The sequence below is a fragment of the Nelumbo nucifera genome, chromosome 8, assembly GCF_055504915.1.
Source record: "Nelumbo nucifera cultivar China Antique chromosome 8, China Antique-T2T, whole genome shotgun sequence".
NCBI classification, from domain to species: Eukaryota; Viridiplantae; Streptophyta; class Magnoliopsida; order Proteales; family Nelumbonaceae; genus Nelumbo; species Nelumbo nucifera.
This window is the reverse complement of record NC_142656.1, coordinates 11,797,165-11,819,265: the sequence shown is the minus strand read 5'-3', so window position 1 is coordinate 11,819,265 and position 22,101 is coordinate 11,797,165. Positions and strand designations below refer to the sequence as shown.

General features: G+C 36.0%; 1 protein-coding gene across 1 annotated transcript; it reads right to left on the bottom strand.

The window, feature by feature from the left end:
• Positions 1–6,010: 6,010 nt before the first annotated feature.
• On the bottom strand, positions 6,011–9,471 carry LOC104592269 (strigolactone esterase D14-like). Its single transcript, XM_010251544.3, has 2 exons — positions 8,909–9,471; positions 6,011–6,706 (listed from the first exon to the last, which is right to left on the bottom strand). The coding sequence occupies exons 1-2, from the start codon at positions 9,454–9,456 to the stop codon at positions 6,217–6,219; spliced, it is 1,038 nt and encodes a 345-aa protein (XP_010249846.1). The 5' UTR covers positions 9,457–9,471; the 3' UTR covers positions 6,011–6,216.
• Positions 9,472–22,101: the final 12,630 nt, after the last annotated feature.

Here is a 22,101-nt window from a genome sequence, read left to right as displayed (position 1 = left end):
CACCCAGCCATTAATCATCTAACGTTCTAGATTTCACCTGTAATACTTATAAGTGGCAACCATTCATTGGTCGATTTGTGGGAGCCATTATGCGGTGGCATATGTCAAATACGTTGGATTAGAATCTTGGTTAATGAAATTGACAGAATGAGAACAAATTATTGAAATCCTGATAAGGGGCCTCATTGGTAGATTGCTAGCCTATTTCATGAATCCCGCCGAAGTGAAATATTCTAATCCAATGGGAATTAGAATGGGCCAAAAACCTCTTGATGTTTATGCTTAATGATTGATATGACCTGACATAAATAAGTAATAATCTCTCCCAATTCTTCCAATATGATAATATCATGCAATAATACATGTCTACAAATGGAATTTCAGTTTCTCACTGTGTAAATGCATATGGGCTGGACTTGTTCATGAGTAGCCGTGCTTGACTAACTGTGGATTAGGGCTTGGGCTGCTTCTACAGCCCATGGTCAGAAATGGGCTGTAATTTGTTTAGCCCAATGGGTCGTAAGGTGGCTTCAGTTATTTGTATTGGCTACATTTCTGGGATGTCTGATGTAGGAGAATGGTATAGGTAGGGTGTCAATTGAACCGGATTTCATCCAATCCAATCCGGTCTAGTATGAATCTATTATAAATGGATTAGGTCCAATTCAGTGCAGAGAATACTTTGGACCATTTTGGACCGGTCCAATTCAATGTCTGGATCATTCAATCTGTTTAAATTGGTTTTAATTTAGATTTATTCCAATCCAAACCTGGTTCATTGCACCTGTATTCTTTATCTTCTATCAATGAACTGGATGTTGGTTCAATCTGACCCCATCCAATAGAAATCCATTTGGATGGACCAGGTTCAATCCAATTCAATAAATGCTTTGGACCATTAAATATAGACTGGTCCAATTCAAAATGTCTTATTGGTCCATCCAATCCGTCCAAATTGATTTTGATTTGGATGGAATCCAACCAAAATTGGTCTATTGACACTCCTACTGGTCTCCTGTCTTTAGAAAGGCTACAGTGTGTAAATTTGAGGACTACAACAAGCAGGACTTTGGCTAAAAAGCAATAAACTAAGCAGGCTTTCTTTAGATAGTAATTCTTATAAATATATTGAATCACATGCTTTTTGCTTCTGATTCAGGCTTAAAAGGAGCCTGCAATGACGAGATCAGTTCAGGTTACAAACTGAGCTGTGAGCAAAGTAAAAATTCGGACAAATGTAAACTAGAATTTGCACTCCCATACTTCTGCACCATTGCAAATGAAATTTCACTGCAAACAAAAGAGGCCTAAGCAACCAAGTTTACAGGTTTTGTTTGGAAAATAATTCTTATTCAGTCACGTGCTTTTCTCCTTTGAACCATGGTTTTAGACTTTTAGGAGACTGTGATAACTAAAATTCAATTTCAATAATGGATGGATCATTAAGCCGAAACTCTCACAAGCTTATGTAGCCCAGATTCTAAAATGCATACATATTCCCCTCCATTCCCCATCCATTCACTCACACAAATCAATGAATCTAAGAGTCTATCTGGGAGGGCTTAACTTTGGTTCAGCTGCTTTGAAGAAGCTTATCCAAAAGTCGTATAGGAACCTATTGGGAGGGTTGAGCTGAAGATTCAGATAAGTTGGTTCAGCTGTTTTGAAGCACTCCAGATAAGTTATTTAAAGCAGCTAAACCAGATAGACCCCATGAAAACAGCCTATAAGCCATATTTGGTGAAAAATCCGGAGAGCCCAAATTGGCTGTAACCAGTTATTTGAAGGAGTAGTTTATCTAGAATGCTTCAAAGCAGCTGAACCAGCTTAGCTGAAGCAGCTGAACCAGCTTAGCTGAAGCAGCTGAACCAGCTTAGCTGAAGCAGCTGAACCAGCTTAGCTGAAGCAGCTGAACCAGCTTAGCTGAATCTTCTCAGCCCTCCCAGACAGGCCCTAAATGGCAGTACAGTGATCAAAATTTGACTTTTTAGATTTTTTTCCCTATCAAATGTTGCATTTAGGCTTCTTTATTGAACTCATGGACTGCAACTCGGAAAGCCAAAATCCACTGCATAAAAGCCCTCCTAACTGGGCACTAAAGCAGGTGAACCTACTTGGGCTTGGGCCAGCTCGTTAACTTAAACAAGCTCTGCTCAGCTTAATGCTCACGGTTGATTCACCATACATTGCAAAATAAAGCTTAAAGTTCGACTATGGAAATCATCTAGAATCCTAGTCGGTCCAGCTCGTTGATAAATAAATACCTTATTGTGTCCTCAGGATTACTCCGCATATAAAGTTAGTAGCAAGTATAGAGTAGCAAACAGTAACTCTTTGTATCGAGCAAGGTCTAGCTGAACGCTGGCAACGCCAGTATTTAAATATATGGGATGGGGCCTGCATTTTTTACAGTGGGGCTCATGAATTTATTACTGGCTTGAAATCTCATCATTGGTTTCACAGCCCACTGAATAGCTAAAGCATTCAGTTAATCTGAATTCCTTTGTACTGGAAAATGTTTATTGCTCAGCTATAAACAACTCTACCAGTTCTTGTATAAAAAAATATGTCCTCTTTTTTCTGTTGAAACTCCAAAACCAACAAATTAAGGGGCATTCTGAGGCATGGATGAAAAATTGAGTGGTGTGTTTTCATCCACACCATACCACGTCCCAACAGAAAAGTTGTTTTGTACCGTAAGCAGTATGGATGGACTGAATCAAACTATACCGATGTAAGAAGCCTTTCTGTTATAATAGACCTATTCATGGGCCTGGCTTGGACTTGGCTTTTGCCAAAATTGGGCCCGGCCCAAAGTCCAAACCCAAGATAATGTAAAATTGGGTCCAAGGCCCGTGAACAGGTCTAATAAGCACATAGGGTAAATACTGTTTGGCTGAAACTCAACTTACAATAACACAAAGTATCATCTCTCTCTCTCAATAAAGAAATTTCCACTTTTTCTCAAACAGCAAATGTAAATGGACTTTCAAGAAAACAACCATCCATAACTCGAATTCTAAACTTTCAACTTACATATCTTCCTTCATACATTGCCATGTGATGATATAAAGAGCTTAGAGATATTAAAGAAGTGGAGCCTGATGATGGTAAACTTGAACTTGAATTCCAGTAACGCTATGTTTGGTTTGAAGGAAAAGGTAGGGAAAGGTAGAAAAACCCAAACAAGTTTTGTAAAAGTTTCTTTACCTTTTCCTACTTTTTCCTTCAAACCAAACACAACCTAAAAAAAATATTTATAGATTATTTTTCCACTGAATGCACCCTTCCCTTTTCAACTTTTCCCCCAAAGTTTCATATACATCTCCACCATCTCTTATCCAAAGCTATTTTTCAAATTTGACCTGATCCAAATTTGGTCCAAAATCTACTATATGTGTAAGCATAGATTTGAAGTTGAATTTCATTTGTTTATATATTTCAAAATCTACTTCTATTAGAATATCAGTAAATCTATATCCAATTATCATAAATGTATAAAACTAAATAGAAAATGGAAAATATGTACCATAATGGGAAAAATAAGTTTATTTAAATTCCAAATCCCACTTAATTTTACAAAATTTTAATACTTAATTTGATATTTTATATGAATGCATATAATTGGATTGGACGGATCAAGCAATATCCAAAATTGGTTTAATTAATAAGATTTGATTATAGGATAAACGAATATCTGAATCTGGCTTAAACGAACCAGGTACATTTGCAGCCCTAATTATGGGCCTGCCCAATTGATCTCAAATTTTTACTAATAAGGCCGTGTTTGGTTGCAATGCAAATGAATTTGTACTAATGCAAAGCCATGGTCATGCAAATGATTTGAGTGTAAATTCTGACCTATTTTTGTTTCAAATTTTAGCTTATTTTGTTTGACTGCAGTATAAGGGACATGAAGCAGAATAAAATAAAATTAAACAAGAATTTACATTTGCATTCCCATGCATTTGTACTAGTGCAAATAAATTTGTACTGTAACCAAACACAGCCTAAGATTCAGTTTGGGAAGAGTACAAATACAAAATACAAGACTTTGCAACTGTACATTTATATTTGCACTCCTTCCAATCTGAGCCTTAGCCTAAAGAAAGCAACTAAAAACACCCAAATTTCTTCTGGTTTAGGGTATTTCTTCTAAATCCATATAAAATACGCATTCACTTCATATGCTGTCATTTGATTATAAGGACTTATCTCCTTTTTACAATTAAAATGCTCTTATGAACAATGAGATTTTAACTGCAAAAAGGAGATGCCTTAAAATAAAGAATGCCAAATGCAGCCTTAGAGCACATAAATCTATATTTGATTTTTATGCCGAACAAACTTCTAGTTTCTTCTTCTTCTTCTTTTTTTAGGTGAAAGGGGAACAAACATTCAACCACCAACAGAGCCATGCGCAATGATACAAGTTTATTTTATATATTTTGATTGATTTTATGATCCAAAAAGCAAATTGCCTCAATCAATGGCTATCATTTGGGAAATCACCAATTAAAGTCGTCAACATTGATAAATGACCAAACATTTCTAAATCAACATGTCATGGATTGATCCGTTTTTTCTTTTCTGTCTCTGTTCGGGGTGCAAGCCCTCACATTTGCTTTTAGCGATGCGCAGATGCACCAAAATCACAGAGAACACGAGGAAGTGGAGTGTTCTAGGGCTGTCAAATTGTCAATGGGTCAGGTCTACTTGATGGGTCTGAATCGATCAAACCGATTCTAATGATTTTGATTCTATGATTTTGTCCTGATTTATAATTGAGTCAGTTTTGGATCTTACCTGTCCCCAATTGATTCAGACCCAGAACCGATTATTTTACTAAATATATAACATTTTCCTAATTTATTTATAATTTTTATCATATTTTAAATTTGATAGATAATAAATAAAATGATATTAGTTAAAAATGTTTAATTTATTAATATATAAATAATTTACTAATTTCCTATCATTTTTATTAAGGTTATTTTATCAAAATTTAAAATTTAAATTATTACTTAAATAAATAAAATTTTCAGTATAATCGGGTCTATTCATATGAGTTCTGAGTCTATTTCAATTAAAACCTAAGCCAACCATTGTTTATGGGATTTTAAGCTTGTAAAACTCTTTTGGACCAGCACACAATCCAGCTAGGTCCAGGTCAATTTTATCAAATTAAGGAAATTCTGCTGCTCATGAAGAAGTAATATTCCTTTTATTTTTCTCTTTGCCTCTTGACCAGACCAGATATGTTCATTCATTTACTCGACATAGTAAAATTCAATTCAAGCATATTTTATTTCAACACACACAATCTCAAGTCTTGTCAGTTTTGACAATATTGACTGTACCTCTTCTGTGGAAGACCTATAGATGTACGCTTCGAGTAGATACGAAACTCTTATACGCAACCACCACGCATTCACAATAAAAAGTCTAAAATCAACAACTTTGCGCAAACAAACAGGGATTCAAATTAATTGTGTTTGTATGTCATAATGTGAACTATGATGTCAAATTTGTACCCACCTCCCTTTGAATAAGATCAAATCTAATAATATTGGGCTTACAAAAACAATAATATTTGGGTTGATAGAGAATCGTGGGTTAAAGTTGTTTTAGAAGTTAATCCATTACATTCATGATATATATACAATATTAAAATAATCCTTTAATTCCCTTTCTTTTTATAATATGACAATTTCTATGATACCGAAAAGTATGATATCTGAAAAAATTTAGTTGTTCACCAATATGTATAGTTTTGTTGATGTTGTAGTTGTTTTTATTTTAAAAGCAAAATCATACATATTGGAAAAATATATATGGAAAAATATGTATAATATTTGGATCATTTTTATTTTAATTTATTAATGATATTCAATATCTGAATTCTGAATACAATCTGAATCTGATGGATAAAATTTGATTAATTAAAACTTATTATTAATAAATCAAATTTGGATAAAGAAAAAGAACAGTTAAATAATCCGTGAAGAAATTTAAGGTAAAAAAACCCATCAATTTAATATCAAGCTCTAACATATATGTAAAGCTTCCAAACCTTCATATTTACAAGAAACAAACAACGCAAACTAAATGCAACTACACAATACATCAAAGCCATAATAACACTAAGTAAGCGCTACAAATAATAAGCCAAACCATTATACTAAGTGGGTGATTCTTCACTCATTTAGTAAACAATTATGTACCAATTGGAGATCCTTCAGCTGCTGGAGATGGTAGATTGATCTTCTCATCAAAATCAATACCCATGACTCTACCAAGAACATCGAGCAGCGAGGAATGCGCTGTAAGTTGTGGAAAATGCCCGTCACCTTCGATGATTTCGACGGTCGATTTCCCCTTGATCTTGTTGTGCATGTAGTGAGCGACGGATACCGGAACAACAATGTCGTTCGAAGTCTGGATGATTGTGCATGGGGTTTGAACCTTCTCTAGGACGTCTCGAACGTCGCTGAGGAAGATGGTTTTGGCCAAAGAAAGTGCAACTTCTGGTCTCATTGCTCCCAAAGATTTCCTGAACTTGTCCACAGAGGGAGGGTGTCTTCCATCAACAACAAGGCCAGCAAAATTTTGAGCCCATTCATGGAAGTTGGACTCTATGTTGAATAACATTTGCTCAATATGTGAGATCTCAAATCCTCCTTCATAGTCTTCTGCATTTAGGAACCTACAATTAATGCAAACAGAAACTTGGTGAGTTATCTTTGTCATCAATGAATTGATTTCAAGTTTTGTACTGTTGTTTATACATACATAGGTACATATATGCATATATATATACATATTACAAGTCACATCTAAGAAGAGATATATCAATTATTGAGAATTGAGAATACATCTGCATGTTAACTCATTGATATCGATTTGAATGGCTTGGAAGGCATGTACTCTCTCTCTCTCTCTATCTTTCTCTCTATCTATCTATCTTTCAGGATCCAACTTTCAAGTAGAATTTTCTCCAAATGAAATAATCTTATTGGGATTTTGTGATAAGGTTTTGTCCTTTTTCTACCTAAAGCATGGCAAAAATATCAATCACTTTCTGTAAATAACTATACATTTCAAAAGATAGAATGGGGATGTTTTTCCTCTAGGCTGTGTTTGGTTGCAGTGCAAATTTATTTGCACTAGTACAAATTATGGGAGTGCAAATGTAAAAAATGCAAATTCTTGCTTAATTTTATTTTGGATTTTACTTTATTCTGCTTCATGTTTTAATTTACTTCATTTGTACAATCAAACAAAATAATCTAAAATTTGAAACAAAAATATGTCAGAATTTATACTAAAATCATTTGTACTGTCATGGGTTTGCATTAATGCAAATTTATTTGCATTGAAACCAAACACAGCCCTAAGGACTGTTTGGAAACACGGGATCTACTACCAATCTCTTGGTAGCAACATGGCTTCTAGCCACACATTTCAAACATGATTGTTGTTGCCTCAGCATAACCTCATCAATGATAACATACAAGTACAAAACATGTTTCAGATGTGCGGCTATAATAATGTTGGAACTTGGAAGTAATATTGCTACCAACATGTTGACAGTGGATCCACACCCCATTTTGGGAGCGCTGAAGCTTTGGTTGAGAGATTTTCATTGAACTCCTTTGCGCAGAAGCCATTAAGTGTTCATTTGGGAGGGTGAAACGTTCACCCAAACCCCACATGGAAAGTTGTGAAGTTGTATTTGGTGAAAATTCTAAAAAGCCAAAAATAGAAGTACCGTTAGTTTTGATAGTCAAAAATAGTTGTATTTTCACCTAATTTACATGAACTGAAAATTTTCGATAAAATTATTTTTGATAGCTTCTTAAAAGCGGCTCAATCAACATGGAAGTCCTCCCATACGGGGCTTAAAAGAAATGGAAAAGCCATTTTCTTGGCCGGAGTACAGTTAGTTTGGACTTCTGAAGTCTTCATCAAACAATGTTTATAAGCTGTACAGTTGGGACAAATTGTTGTTGTTTACGTGAACCGAAGGGACCACCAGACCATAGAGTAACGTGTCATGCGGAGAGAGCATGTGGACAGCCAAAGTTTTTATCTGTGTTTGGTTCCCAAGTCCAGACAAATTCTAACTTTTTCCGATCATATGTATGGAAGGCACGTGTGTTTCCCCTAAAAGACTAGAAAGTACCGACAGGGTTCTGTTCTGATACCCCCGATAAGCCTAGTATGGGTCAACTGCGGCTTTCCTGGATGGCATCTTTGGTTTCATAACCAACGGTTTCCGTCCAAGAAAATGGCTTTCCGGTCGGTGAAACTTTCTTCAAAGCAGCTTTATCAAAAAGCTTCAGCCCTCCCAAAGGGGCCGGTAAAGTTCATACCCGCTGACGCTCCCTAGATTTAGGAACCGGTAAAGTTTATACCGTTTGGTTCCCTAGCTGTATTTCTGTCATTTGGGGGAAAAATTATTGAAAGCTAATCAGACATGTAGGATTCCAAAACCTGGTAACAGAGAGAGAGAGAGTTGGAGAAGTGATGAAATGAAAAAACCAAATAAATATCAAGAAAAACAATTATAAACCTTAACTGGGGAATACTCCTATCATCAGATGGAGTACAAAAGAAAAAAGAAATAAAAAATCATAAATTAATGAACTTAGATCTCTCTCTCTCGCGTACACACAGTATAATCAGAAAGAAGAATTAAAATGAAAAGATAAAAGAACAAAACTAATTAAATTTAACCTGGGTCTGTTTCCAAGTGAAGAAAGTGCTTACCGATGAAAGATGTGAGAAAGAAAAAAGTTCAGACATCCATGTAATAGAAATATTTATAATTTACTCATTACAACACAGCAACTGTTTCCAAAGCAAAAAGTTGAGAGAACAGAGGGATAGTTAGTTAGTTAGTTACCTGGGAGAAGCTGCAACCAGTATCAACCTCTTGAAGAGATCAGGTCTTTTAATGGAAGCAATGCAACCTATCATACCAGACATGGAGTGCCCGACAAATACTGAGAATCTCAAGTTCTGCTCGTCTACCAGAGCGATGAGATCGTCGGCGAAGGCATCGAACGAAGAATATTTATCTGGGTCGAAGAGGTTCAGGTCGCTCACTGCGCCGGAGAAGTTCCAGTCGAAGACTAAGACACGGTAATGTTGAGCCAAGTATGGAAGGAGTCTGTCCCAAACAGACTGATCCCCTCCATATCCATGAGCAAGAATGATAGCTTCGCTGCCAGAGCCTATAATTCTTGCGTTCATGGCCGCTGAGAGGGTCTTTTCCTCAAGCATCGTCACCATCTTGTCAAGAAGAAGAAGAAGGAACAAGACCGAGAGCTTGGGAGCTTTTTGGGTTGGCTTGGAGTAATTTGCTGTGTTTGCCTGCTTGGTCTCTATATATAGGAAAAAGAAATGAATCAGTGGGCTAATTAAAGCAAAAACATGTCCCCCCGTGCCCATAAGAACTCTGCCCACATCTACCCGCAACACACTATACCCCCTTGGGAACATATCCCGTGCATAATACTATGTAGGAGGATGAGATGTTATTCATGTATAATTGCCATGTTATGTGGGTAGACGTGGGTACAATTCTTATGGGCAGGAGATCCAGACTCGTTTCCTTTGGTAAGGAATTTTACAAAAATAGACAATGTCTTTGCCCAATCTGGGTGTTAATTTCAACCCGTGATAGTCCAACCCAATAATCACTGAGTAGTTAACCCAAATGAAGGTGGGAATTGATTCCAAGTCTCCACTATAATAAACCAAGGTTTTTAAAACTGACTCGGACAACGAACCAATCAGGGGTCTGGTTTCCGGATTGAACGGTCCAACTGTTTGAACCGAAAGGATGACCCGTTCTGACAAAAAAAATTTTAAAAAATAAAAAATTGTCAAAACAGTTGAATGGTTCGAACGATTCAACCGCCCAAATCAGCGATTTACTGACCAAATCAACGTTTTTTGGCAAAAATCTGATTTTGAGGAAAACCAGAACCGGTCACCTGACCAATTCCCAGTTTTCCGGTCCGGTTTTGAAAAGCATGCAATAAACCTTACCAATTGATCCATAGTTGACACCTTTCAAATGGAATCAGTTAAAGCTTAAAACATGAAGGTTTTAATTTTGTTGCAATTTGTGTTAACAGCAGTGATTTGCTTCAAAACTTTTATTAAAAACAATGGAAATTGTGACTCATTGTTGGTGTGTGTTGAAGCCGCTGTCCTCTATGTGGTGTGAGGTGAGGAGTGTGTGGATATGATCTATATGATAGGTCTAGCTAGAATTCCATTTCTATTCAATGAATGAAAACTCGTCAAGATGTCAGTTGAACAATGAAGATAGAGTTCAACTGCTTTCAATCTAATGCTTTGATTGATTATCTGGGCTTTGACTGACTAATCCAAGGAAGCCGCCCAAAGACAAACATGTTCAAAAGCCCAAGATGGTGGCGGGTGGTGGGTAAGGTTGTCAATTGGACTGGATTTGGTTCAATCCAATCCAATCCAATATGAATCCATTACAGATGAATCAGGTCCAATTCAATTCGATGAATACTCTGGACCATTTTAGACCAATCCAATTCAATGATTAGACTATCCAATCTGCTCAAATTGGTTTTAATTTTGATTGATTCCATTTCAAAGCTGGTCTATTGACACCTGTATTCTTATCTTTATCAATTGACCGGATATTGGCTCAATTCAACCCAATCTAATATAAATCCATTACAACTCGGATTATGTACACTATTCTCTTCCCACACTCAACCTACGGTGAATTGCAGCCATACATCTCTATTTTGAATTGTGAGACGTGTGGCTGCAATTCATCGTGGGTATAAAAAAGTGAATAGGAAATCTAGGCTCATATTATAGATGGATCAGGTCAAATTCAACCCCCCCCAAAAAAAAACTTTAGACTATTAAGTCTAATTTGGTCTAATTCAATATGTCTTATTGATCCATCTAATTAGTCTAAATTAATTTTGATTTAGACGAATCCAATCCAAAAGTGATCCATTGACACCCCTAGTGAGTGGGGGAGGGGATTCAACCCTATGTCAAAGAGTATAGTAATTTATAGGCAGAGAAATAGGGATAAATTGGTCAATAAAAGACGAAAGATTTATAATTAAAGGTGAGGGATGAGCCGACGAGGAAAAGCGAAGGACAGCCACAAGAAAGCTAGAAGGGGGGAGTTGTGTTCAGACACAACACACATAAGGGAGCGTTTTGTCTCTTTTGCGGGTTGGCTTTCAGGATAAGTCCAAGACCCACCTTTTTCAGCTTTAATGAGAATCGGTCCCCAGCCACGTTCAGCCAAGAATAAGGACGACGTTCACGAAATATTGTTAAATATAATAATCAGAAATGACAAATCAAACCACCTCCCCCGCTTGTAAACTAGAAGTATTTATTTGGTGGTCATTACTCACTCCAGAACCCCCACACTGATAACGTTTCATCCAAGCAGAATGTTAAGAAAAAGTAATTAAAATAAAGAAAGGTAGGAAAAAAAAAAAACAAACAAGACTTTATTCTGTGGTCCAAGTGAAGTAATTAAAGATGGCTGCTTAGCTAGCTACTAAACATAGAATAGTCTCACAAATCTGGAACTTTCCTAGGCTGTGTTTGGTTTGTAGTAAAATTTTGGTGAAATGGGATGGGAAGCTAAGCATATTAGCATAAAATGGTCTTACAAATATGAAAACTTACTAAAGTCTGTCTGTTTTTGGTTTGTAGGAAACATTTGGTAAAATGGGATGGGATAAGAAAGGAAAACTGGGTGTAGAGATATTATGTCATATGAAAATAATGGGAAGATTTGGTGATATGGGATGGGATAAGAAAGGAAAATTAGGTGCAGATTGTTCATTTGGTTCATGGTTAGAATCAGAATCGAAATCCTCCAGAACCAGAATCCGAATGGCCTATTCCCATAGTCTGGTTGGTTTAAATAGGAATGATAATGGGAATTATATTAGGATCAGCAGGAATAGGATTTCATTCCCAAGGGAGAGGTAGGGAATGGCCATTCCCTCAAATGAGAAAATGCCATTCCAGAAAGAATGATAATGGGATTCTGATTCTTCCCAATCAAACAATTGAAACCGGAATAGCTATTTTGATCAATCAAACCTACCTCATGAATTTTGATAATTTTTCGTTAGTTAGTGATGCCTTAGCACAAGGCATTAAGCTTAGGAGATCCCGACTCATTTCCCACTTCTTCACACTGAAGTGGTGTAATCCTATTTTTCAAAAATATTGAAAACACAGACGACCAGAGAGAGAGAGAGATATTTAAGGAAGATGCAGTTCACATAAGGCATAGAAGTGGGTCTTAAAGAGGGTGACTCAGGAATGGTATTCAGGCTTCATTGAGTTGAGTTGATTTACGGGTGTTTGGCTGTTGCATTTTGGATTGATCAATACAAATTCCTGAGAAATATGTATTATCATGTCATATATGAGTGTCATTTCATGTCTTAGAAATATCAAATTTAGCATTCTAGATAGAAATAACAATTTGTATTTGATCAATTAAAAATTTTATTAGAAAAAAATCTCTCTCACAAATTTATATTGATCAACCTAAAATGCAACATCAAGTGAGCAACACATCACCATCATACCAAATACCTCATTAAGTAATGAAGCTCTTATGCATCTAAATTTTGAGGCCGTTTGACAAGTCGTTTTTAAAAGATCTTCTGGAAGCTCTAACAGTTAAAAGACGATATGAGATTTTGCAACAAGATCTTAACAACTTGAAGACCGCTTGGTTAAGGTATGTCCGTTCGCACAAAGATGAATTGAAAAAAAAAATGGAAAATTCCATTTAGACCTTCCCGAAAATAACCCAAAATGTACTTCTCATGTCTTTTCGAAACTGTAACTTTTAATAACCACATCTTTTCCCAACTAAACAGGAAAAGACCAAAACTCGATCTACCGGACTTCTAAAAAACTGACAAACCACACACAAAACACACGTCAAACGGGGACTCATCTTTTAATTTGATTAACAATAGGAGAAACTAGTGAAAATGATATCCATCTACCGAGGGCAAACATTTTCGGTAGACTCGACCAATTGCTAGTTGTCACTACCAAGCTGAACTCACACCAACAACTTGGCTATTGGGCAAGAAGCAATTGGTAATAAAGAAATCATTTTACTTTGATTTCAATCAATTAAGTGGTGATTGCTACAACACACTCTTAATTAGATGAAACGTACTTACAAGGAAAAGAATGCTTTGCAATTTAAAGAGAGAGGTGAATGATATTGCCACGTGGAACTTTGTAGGACATCGTTGAAATTGAAAGTTGAAACGAGTTTTTTGTGCAATTCTTTGGATTTATTTTTCCTGCTAGTATGGTCTTTTTAGGCCAGCGAACAACGAGTTTATGTAATTTCTTGGATTTCTTTACGCCAATATGGTCTTTCAAGGCCAATTAATGAACTTTACACACAAATTCTTTAATATGTAGATATGGGAAGAGTGCTTATAAACAATGAGTTTATGCAATTCTGTGGATTTTTTGGCACCAAAATGGTTTTTCGAGGCCAGTGAACTTCACATTCAAATTCTATAATATGTAGATATCAGAAAAGTGCTTATAAATATTTATGCAATTCTTTGGATTTCTTCATGTTAGTATGGTCTTTTGAGGTTAGTGAAAAATTGGTGGGTGTGGATTGGTCTACACCACACACTAAGGCAGGGACCAATCTATACCACACCACAATCCATAATTATTCTGAACTATGGACAGATTGCGTGGACTTGACCGGTCCACACCCATGATGGCATTCTGTAGGTGTGGTGTGGACCGGTTCACACTCCACCACATTTTTTGATTTCATGTATCTCATATACATTTTATAGGAGATTTATACAATCAACCATAAATGTTTAATTTTTACATTTTATATGGTAAGTAAATTGAAAAAAGGCATCAATCTGTAGACAATAATTGTTTTTTAAATAATTAAAAATATTATTTTAAAATTTATAAAAATTGATATTTTAAATATTATTTTATTGATAAAAATATTAAAAATTAATATTTAAATAATGAAAAAAGAGTTAAGAAGGAGAACCGTTGGACTTGTGTTAGAATTAATATTAAAAATTATTATCTTATTGATAAAATATTAAAAAAATTAAAATTTTAAAATTATTAAAAGATTAAATAAAATAGAGTAATTGGACCAATGTAACGCATGCGCGTTATATTAAAACCTTCCTACAAACTGTCTACACCATAATGTAAACTATTCATGAGAAAATACTGTAGACGATAAATTAGGGTGTGGCTCATCCCTATCTACACTATTTTATGGACGAAGACCATTTACACATAGCAAAACATCATATCTAATATGAATGTGTCCAAGACATTTACACACTAAATCTTAATTTAAACAACAAGTTTATGCAATTCTTTAGATTTTTTTGTAATATATGAAAGGAAAATGGGATAATAATTGCAAAGAGAATTGTAACTTGTAAGGGTGATTAGGTTGTATGTGGATAAATTTCAGGGTTTGGGGGTGATGAAAAGAATTTTGGCTTCAAACCATAATGTAATGAAAAATAATTCTCATCAAACAATTACTTATACAGAATCCAGATCATAACCTCAATTCTTGCTTTGAAGTTTGAAACATGAATAGTGGTGTCAAAAAGTATCACGGAACTTTGAAATATAGTCCATAGGTTGCACACCAATTGCGGCTATAAATTCGAAGCATTTAATTGGCAATCCCATCACTAAGATTTTCTACAATCCAGAAACCAACTCAATTAGATAACGTGAGCCTCATTAAAGACAACTAAGGCTGCATTTGACATTCCTTGGATTTTTGTTGTTAAAATGTAAATGAATAGTGAGTCTTTAATTACAAAAATGAGATAAATCCTTAAAATAAAGAATGTCAAATACAGCCTCTCTTAGAAGGAAAGGGGTGATTTCCTCTTTCGTCATTATTTCCCTCTTTATAAGACTATCCATTGAAACACATAAGGTTTGACTGTCCGATTTTTGTTTCGACCGTTTAGTACAAACGGATGATTCGTTCTGAAAATTATAAGAAAAGTATTATAGAACTGTTTTGGCCATTGTTTTTTGGGTTAACAATTCGATCGTACATTTTGAATGGATGATTCATGCAGTACTGTTCATTTGTCTATGAGGTATATTAAGCAGTATCATACGTGTTATGTCATTTGAGTGTAATTCATACGTCCCGAAAATGGAACCATTCTAGTTATTGGTTTTCGGATTAATGGTTCGACCATCCAATTAATGGATGGCCCGTTTTGGCAATAAAAAATTACAAGCAAAAAATTATGGAACTGTTTTGGCCACCGGTTTTCGGGTCGATGGTTTGATCATCCGGTTCGAACGAATGGCTCATTCTGATAACAAAAATTACAGGCAAAAAATTGAGTGTGTGAGGTCCATTAAGTAGTATCATATGTGTTATGTCATTCGAGCATGTGACTCATATGACCCAAAAAATAGAACCGTTTTTAAACGGATGGCCCGTTCTGACAATAAAAATTTTAAAAATAAAAAAAAGATAAAAAACCATTGAACGGGTCAACGGGTCGATGGATCAACCGCCCGAGACAATGGGTTGTTGACCGATTCAATGGTTTTTGGCTAGGGACTAGGATTGGGATAAAACGGAACCGGTTGCCTGGACGATTCCCAATTAAAAAAAATTAAAAAAAGACCAAAAACCATTGAAAGGGTCAACTGGTTGACGGTTTGACCGCTTGGGTCAATGGGTCGTAGACCGATTCAATGGTTTTTGGCCAGGGACAGGGATTGGGGTAAAACGGAAGCGGTTGCCTGAACAATTCTAGGGTCGAAATGTCTGTCTATCCGAGTCAACGACGGTTCAAAAACCATGGTTTTTATGCTTTTGGATTTTCACCATGTAAAGGTTTTTTCTACTGTGGGCTTTATTCGAGCATGTGTGGTATGTCCATTTTTTTCATTTTCTGCTTTTGTATATATATATATATATATATATATATATATATATTTTGTAGTTGGTCTTCTTCTTGAAGATCCTCCAAAAGTTACTAGGGTTTACCACCATTTTATTTCTTCCCTTTTGTTTTTTCTTTGGGTTTTCTTGTGTAATGTTTTTTTTTTAATTTTCTTACAAGATGATATGCTTTGTCTCTTTCTTTGATTGCATGTATGTTTAGCTTTGTCTCAAAGCAGAATTTTGGACTTGATTTTTTTATTTTTTTCCTTGGTTTTTTCAGTTTGACGGATTTACCATCATATTTTTCTATGTTGTAGGTTACATTGGATTTATCTTTCAAGGTTTTGGAATCCCTTGCAATGCCCACCCTTCCCATGACTATGACTGACTACAAAGTTATTTCATCTAATTATTGACATCTAGAAAAAACGATTTGGCCACTAGTTTCCAGGTTTACGGTTCGACCATTCAGTCTGAACGGATAGCCCGTTCTAACAATAAAAATTAAAATATAAAAAATAATTAAAAATAAAAATGGCCAAAAAACATTAAACAAGATATAAATTCCAAAACTTAAATAATTCTAATTACAAATTATTATTAAAATACCATTATCTTTTTTAATGTAACAAATAGCAATATTACAATTTCATTTCGCGGGGCCTCCACTAGTTTACATTATTTTGTTCATCCCCAGCCTGGCTCTTAATTATTATATCCCTTCCTCAAATCTAAAGAGTTTCAAAACCCAGTTAAACTCTAATCATGGACCGAATGTAACTGCATGCAGCACAAAAAAGTGCAGCAGATCCTGATAGTAGCTAGGAAAAAATACAAAAAAAAAAAAACAGAAAAATGTGATAACACTTTTCAGCATAATCCAATTAATTAATTAAGACGAACAGCATTTATTCTTTTTTAGCCTGGCGGGGTGGTAATACGTTTTCTCTTTTAAATTAGGAGCGAACACTTCTTTCTCCTTATTCCTTATTTTCCAACAGACTAATACACCCCATGTGTAAATAATTTTATTACTAAAAATATGATATTTTATGTTATTTTCATTAATGATGTGGCTTTTTTATTAAAAAAAATGTGATGTGCCCAAATCAGTTCATCACTATCATCCATGTCTTGTCCCAACTATATGGGGTTGACTATATGAATCATGTTCTGATATTGTATTCAAGGTTCAAAATATCGTTATGTATCGACCCATATTGGTGGATGCATATCGTATCGTGGCATTCCCGATACACCCCTATAGGGGGTGTTTCAGGTCAGACCATCATTAAGAGGGTAGTTAGGCCTTAAACCAACCCCTCTGAATCAGAACCGGAAAAAAAAAAGCACTGATATAGGTTGATACGCTTGTATCGATACTTTGAACCTTGGTTATATTCAATGCCATATCCACTATACAATTATTATTGTTTAAATCATTTCTTACTATTTCTACCATATTCTTTTTGTTTTGCCATGAGCTCTTCTAGCCCCTTCAATGCGTAATAAATCACTTCTTCTAATTGGCGTAGTTAGTGGTCTTCCATGCACATGCCCAAATCACCTTAATCTATTCTCTCTCATTTTATCACCTATTAGAGCTATTGCTAGGTTCCTATAGATAGCTTCATTCCTAATCCTATTATTTCTAGTTTTTCTCTTCATCCATCTTAGCATTTTCATTTCTGCCACATTCATTTTTTGGATTGTGTCTATATTAGTTATTATTTTTTAATATTAGCTTTTTATTTGCAATTAGACAAGAGGATAATGCAGTAATGTGAGACAATGGGAAGAACATGCTTTCTTTTGCAAGAAACTTTCCCTAAGGCTATGTCCAATTTGATAGAAAATGAAAGATATAGTTCTCTCTCTCTCTATAACACCTCGATGCCATGTAGGCAATGACTTGCCGTTGCCAAAATGGTGGAGTCCACCTCACACACTTTGAGAGTGTTGCAGAGGTAATTCCCGCATTACCCACTTTAGAGGTAATTGGATAAGCTCTTTCGCTTTACGTGAAAATAGTCTTCAAGCATGGCGGGCTGATAAGCCACATCCTCCTGGAGATCTCGGATGCACTACGTGAAGCTCATGACAACTTGTGCCTATATAAAGATGCCCCCTTTTAACCAGAGAAGATACACATGACTTAGTTCTTATAATTCTCTTGCTCTCTCGCTTTCTAGCTCTCTCAAAACACTTATTGCTAACTTAAGCATCGCAGTGCTCACCCTAGGTACTCTGACTATCTTCTTGTAGCTCGGCCAATCAACCACGTCAAATAAACATCCAAACTATCCTCCAACAAGGAGCATCAAATCAAGCACCATCACATAACATAAATAATCATACAAAAACATTTATAAGTAAATAACGACCAATATGCCAACTAGTTGATTGGTAAGGTATACTAATTGTAACAGAGACTTTCCCTCTTGCACTAGGTTGGAGGGGTTTATGGGTTTGGGGAATGGGCTTTGTTGTGTAGTCCCTTCGAGAGAAAAAAAAAAAAAGAAAAAAATCATTAGCATCTGATTTAGATGAAAATGTATATGATGACCATGATTTTTACACATGGAACTAGTGAACCAAGCAACCGCACTTTACTATTCTTTTTTTTTTTTTTTTTGGCTGTTGATTGTCAAAACATTACTTAGATGATCATGCTTTGATTTGAATGGAATTTGGGCATTACTTAAATGTTCATGCTTTGATTTGAATGGAATTTGGGCACGTAGTTCTAAAGGATGCTTGTAACCCTAATTTGCACTCCTCCCATTAGTTGCCCACTTGTCTCAAAAAAACTGGAAAACAACCAAAGTCAAGGAAATATTCTAGAAGAATAGAATGGTTTCCCGTTTACTACTCTTGCTCATAGAAAATAAATTAAATAAATAAAATCTACATAATGATAGTATATGAGTGTTACCCAAAAAAAGTATATAAAAGTGAATTATTTGAAAAGCACAATAAAGTTGTTTAGGAAACAAAATTCCTTAATTGCACAACCCATATCCTCTCTCCCATACCATCATTAATTCAACAATAAGTATTGCCATTTTCATTTTCAGTAAGACTGAGTGTCTGTTTGCTATTGCTGAAGCGCAACTGCTTTTAACTTTTCGAAGTGGGCTCTACATGAACAATCTATCAGCAATGTTCAAAATATTGATATGTATCATGCTAATGGTTTCTTATAAAGGGTGTATCGGAATTTTGACCGATTTAAAGAATGGAAAATCTTAAACTGACTCGTTTGAATCGGTTTCGAAAAAAAATGAAAAAAAAAAAAACACTATCAATATTGTCCAATACATCAGTAGCCTTGCCTATAAGTCATGTTTGATGAAAATTCTGAAGAGTCCAAATAGACTGCCAGTGAGTCAGTCAGTCATGTTTCAGCTATCCTCTTTGAATAACTTATCCTAATATCTGAACTCTGGAGCACTTCAAAAGTAGCTGAATCTTCAGCTCAGCCTTCTCAAACAGGCCCTGAAAATAGCGTTTTGCAGGGGTCGTTGCTGCATCTACAAATGGGTTGGTGAAGGAGCTTTTTCTAATAAATGAATTAACAAATGAAACCGTAGAGAGCCCCTTCAGCTTCTAAGAAGTGCCTTGTTTGGTACGCAATATACTTTCAAGGAGAATGGAAAAAACACGTACCAAATGGAAGACCATCCTCTCCTTTTTGGGCAGCAACGAATCCTTGTCAACTCTACTTTATCAGTTAAATTTAGTTTAAATATAGAAAGGCACAACTGTTTGAATTTTTTTTATGGTTGAACAAAACTACATAAGTACATATATATAGTGACGGTAGGGGTTGTGGTTCTATAGTTAGTTAAAGCCTTGGAGGTTATATATAGTTTGATTTTTTTTTTTTAATTATCAATATAGAATATTAGCTAAAACAAATTATAATTATTATAACAGTTCTCTTTTATGTCTGATAATCTTAAGCTACAACAGTCGTTTTAACAGTTCTTATGATTTTGTCTTCAGCTCATCCAGACCGAGACGAGAGGGGTAGGGGTGGATTAATCAAACCAAGCTAAGTCGAAATGTCCAATATTTGGTTATTTGAGCCAGAAACGAGAGGGATAGGGGTGGATTAATCAAATCAAACTAAGTCGAAATGTCGAATATTTGGTTATTTGAGCTTGACTTGATTAAAAAAAAAAAACATGAGGCTCAAGTTTGAGTTCAAGGTCAATTCAAGTAAGAGACCTAAACTTAAATTCGGCTTCACTCAAAAGATCATATGTTTAAACTTTACTCCGTCTCAAACTCCACAATGAGCCAAACTTTAAATTATACATAAAAATTAAAAATATTTATATAATATAATGTCATGAACTTCACGAGGACTCTTGTGCTACACGCGAAGAAGAATGGGTTATGGAGTTTATTAATTCTTTGCTTGATTCCCTGGAAACCACCAGACAGTCCATTCGACAGGCTAGCTACCCTGGTCTGGCTGAGTTTTTGGATCCCAATTGAGAGTGAGGGGCTGAGAGTGACGCCTTTAAACAAGGGAGACCGACCATTTAAACCATCTATTATCGTAATTGTTTCTCTGGTAATTAAACCATCTATTAAGGAGACAGATCTCAGATCTCTCTCTCTCTCTCTCTCTCTCTCAGCTGTTGCACATAACTCTCTATGGGCTGTAGCTGTAGACCGTGGTGCTGTACCATTTATTAGGAAAGGTAGTATTCCTGTGACGATGGTTACAGAAAAAAGACATTCACGCCTCATCCCCTAAATGCATGGCAGATCAGGTGGCTTCTCTAGCTGATGCAGATGGGCCAACTTCAATCTTCAAACTTCTCAATGGCCAAGCCTCGGCAGCTCAGTTGTTCACCATTGTGATCTGCAGCCGTGGCATCTCATGGGTTGATGCTGGGGCTCATCGCCATGGCCCGTCGGAACCCAGTTGGGGTTCCGCACGCTGTGCGCTAATTCCGGCACAATTTGTTGCTTGGATGGGACCAGCCCCGCCCGGCTTTGTGCTCTGGTGAACGATTTTTGTGGCCGATTCAACACTTTCACTTGTGCTCTTTTCAACGTAAAAACAGACGAATTAAAGAGTTAAGACAACTAATCTCTCTCTCTCTCTCTCTCTGAAATATTCTTTTATACATCCGCCCTCATTTACAGCCAAAAGGCAAGTAGTTTTCGGACCCTTGTACGTTGAACGAAGCCCAGATTTGGGAAATCGACCAAAACTAAAGAGCATGATTCATCCGAAAAGTAACCCACCAGACAGGTCACATTAAGATGAGTTCTGTTGTCATGTCAACTGGATAACTGATCAAGTATTTGTGAAGGGCAGCTACTGAGAAGATTAATCAAACATAAAAGCTGCAGATCTCTAAAAAGTGTGATATTGTTGCCACGCGACAAAGGTTTCCTTTAGACGAATATGGATAAATGGGTGGAAACAACAGTTGGGATGATGCTTCAGCAGCACAAGATGGTAGTGCTGGCCAATGCGAGATGGAATGGAGGAGCGACTCCATTTCTGGGCCCAACACGACGATGACGACTGAAGCTGTTGAGCAGTATCTGATTGATGAACGACTCCTATCCACCCCACCATTGAAATAATGAACCTTTCGAGGCCCCGAGAAGCAGACTCTCTGAGTCACGGAATGGTGAAAGGAAAATTCAAATCAGCCACTGCAACCACTTTTGCGAGTTAATGCTCCTGTGGTCCTGTCAAACACCAATTCTGAACGTGTAGAGGACTTCCGTGTCTGGTCTGGACCATTTTTTTTTCTCGACAACCATTTGAAATGTTGTTGGGCTTTTAGGTTTTTGTTTTTGGCTTTTCAGAGATATGGTACTCCGGCAGAGATAAAATCAGTTCTCCACAAGACTGTACCCCACAACATCCTACAGCACATTCCTGCCGTGTATTGGAATATCAGAAATGATGATGTCATCATCTGGAGATGTTTCCAATACATGGCAGGATGTACTGCGGGGAGTTGTGGATAGTCTATGGCGGATTGATTTAAAGTCACTCCGGCAAGGGGTTAGAAGAGATATAGATAAGAATTCGAATCTGTTCC

Coding starts and splice junctions, on each gene's coding strand:
- LOC104592269 (XM_010251544.3), bottom strand. CDS start 9,456: ATGGGCACGGGGGGACATGTTTTTGCTTTAATTAGCCCACTGATTCAT. Junction 6,707..8,908: donor CTGGTTGCAGCTTCTCCCAG/GTAACTAACTAA, acceptor CATTAATTGTAG/GTTCCTAAATGCAGAAGACT.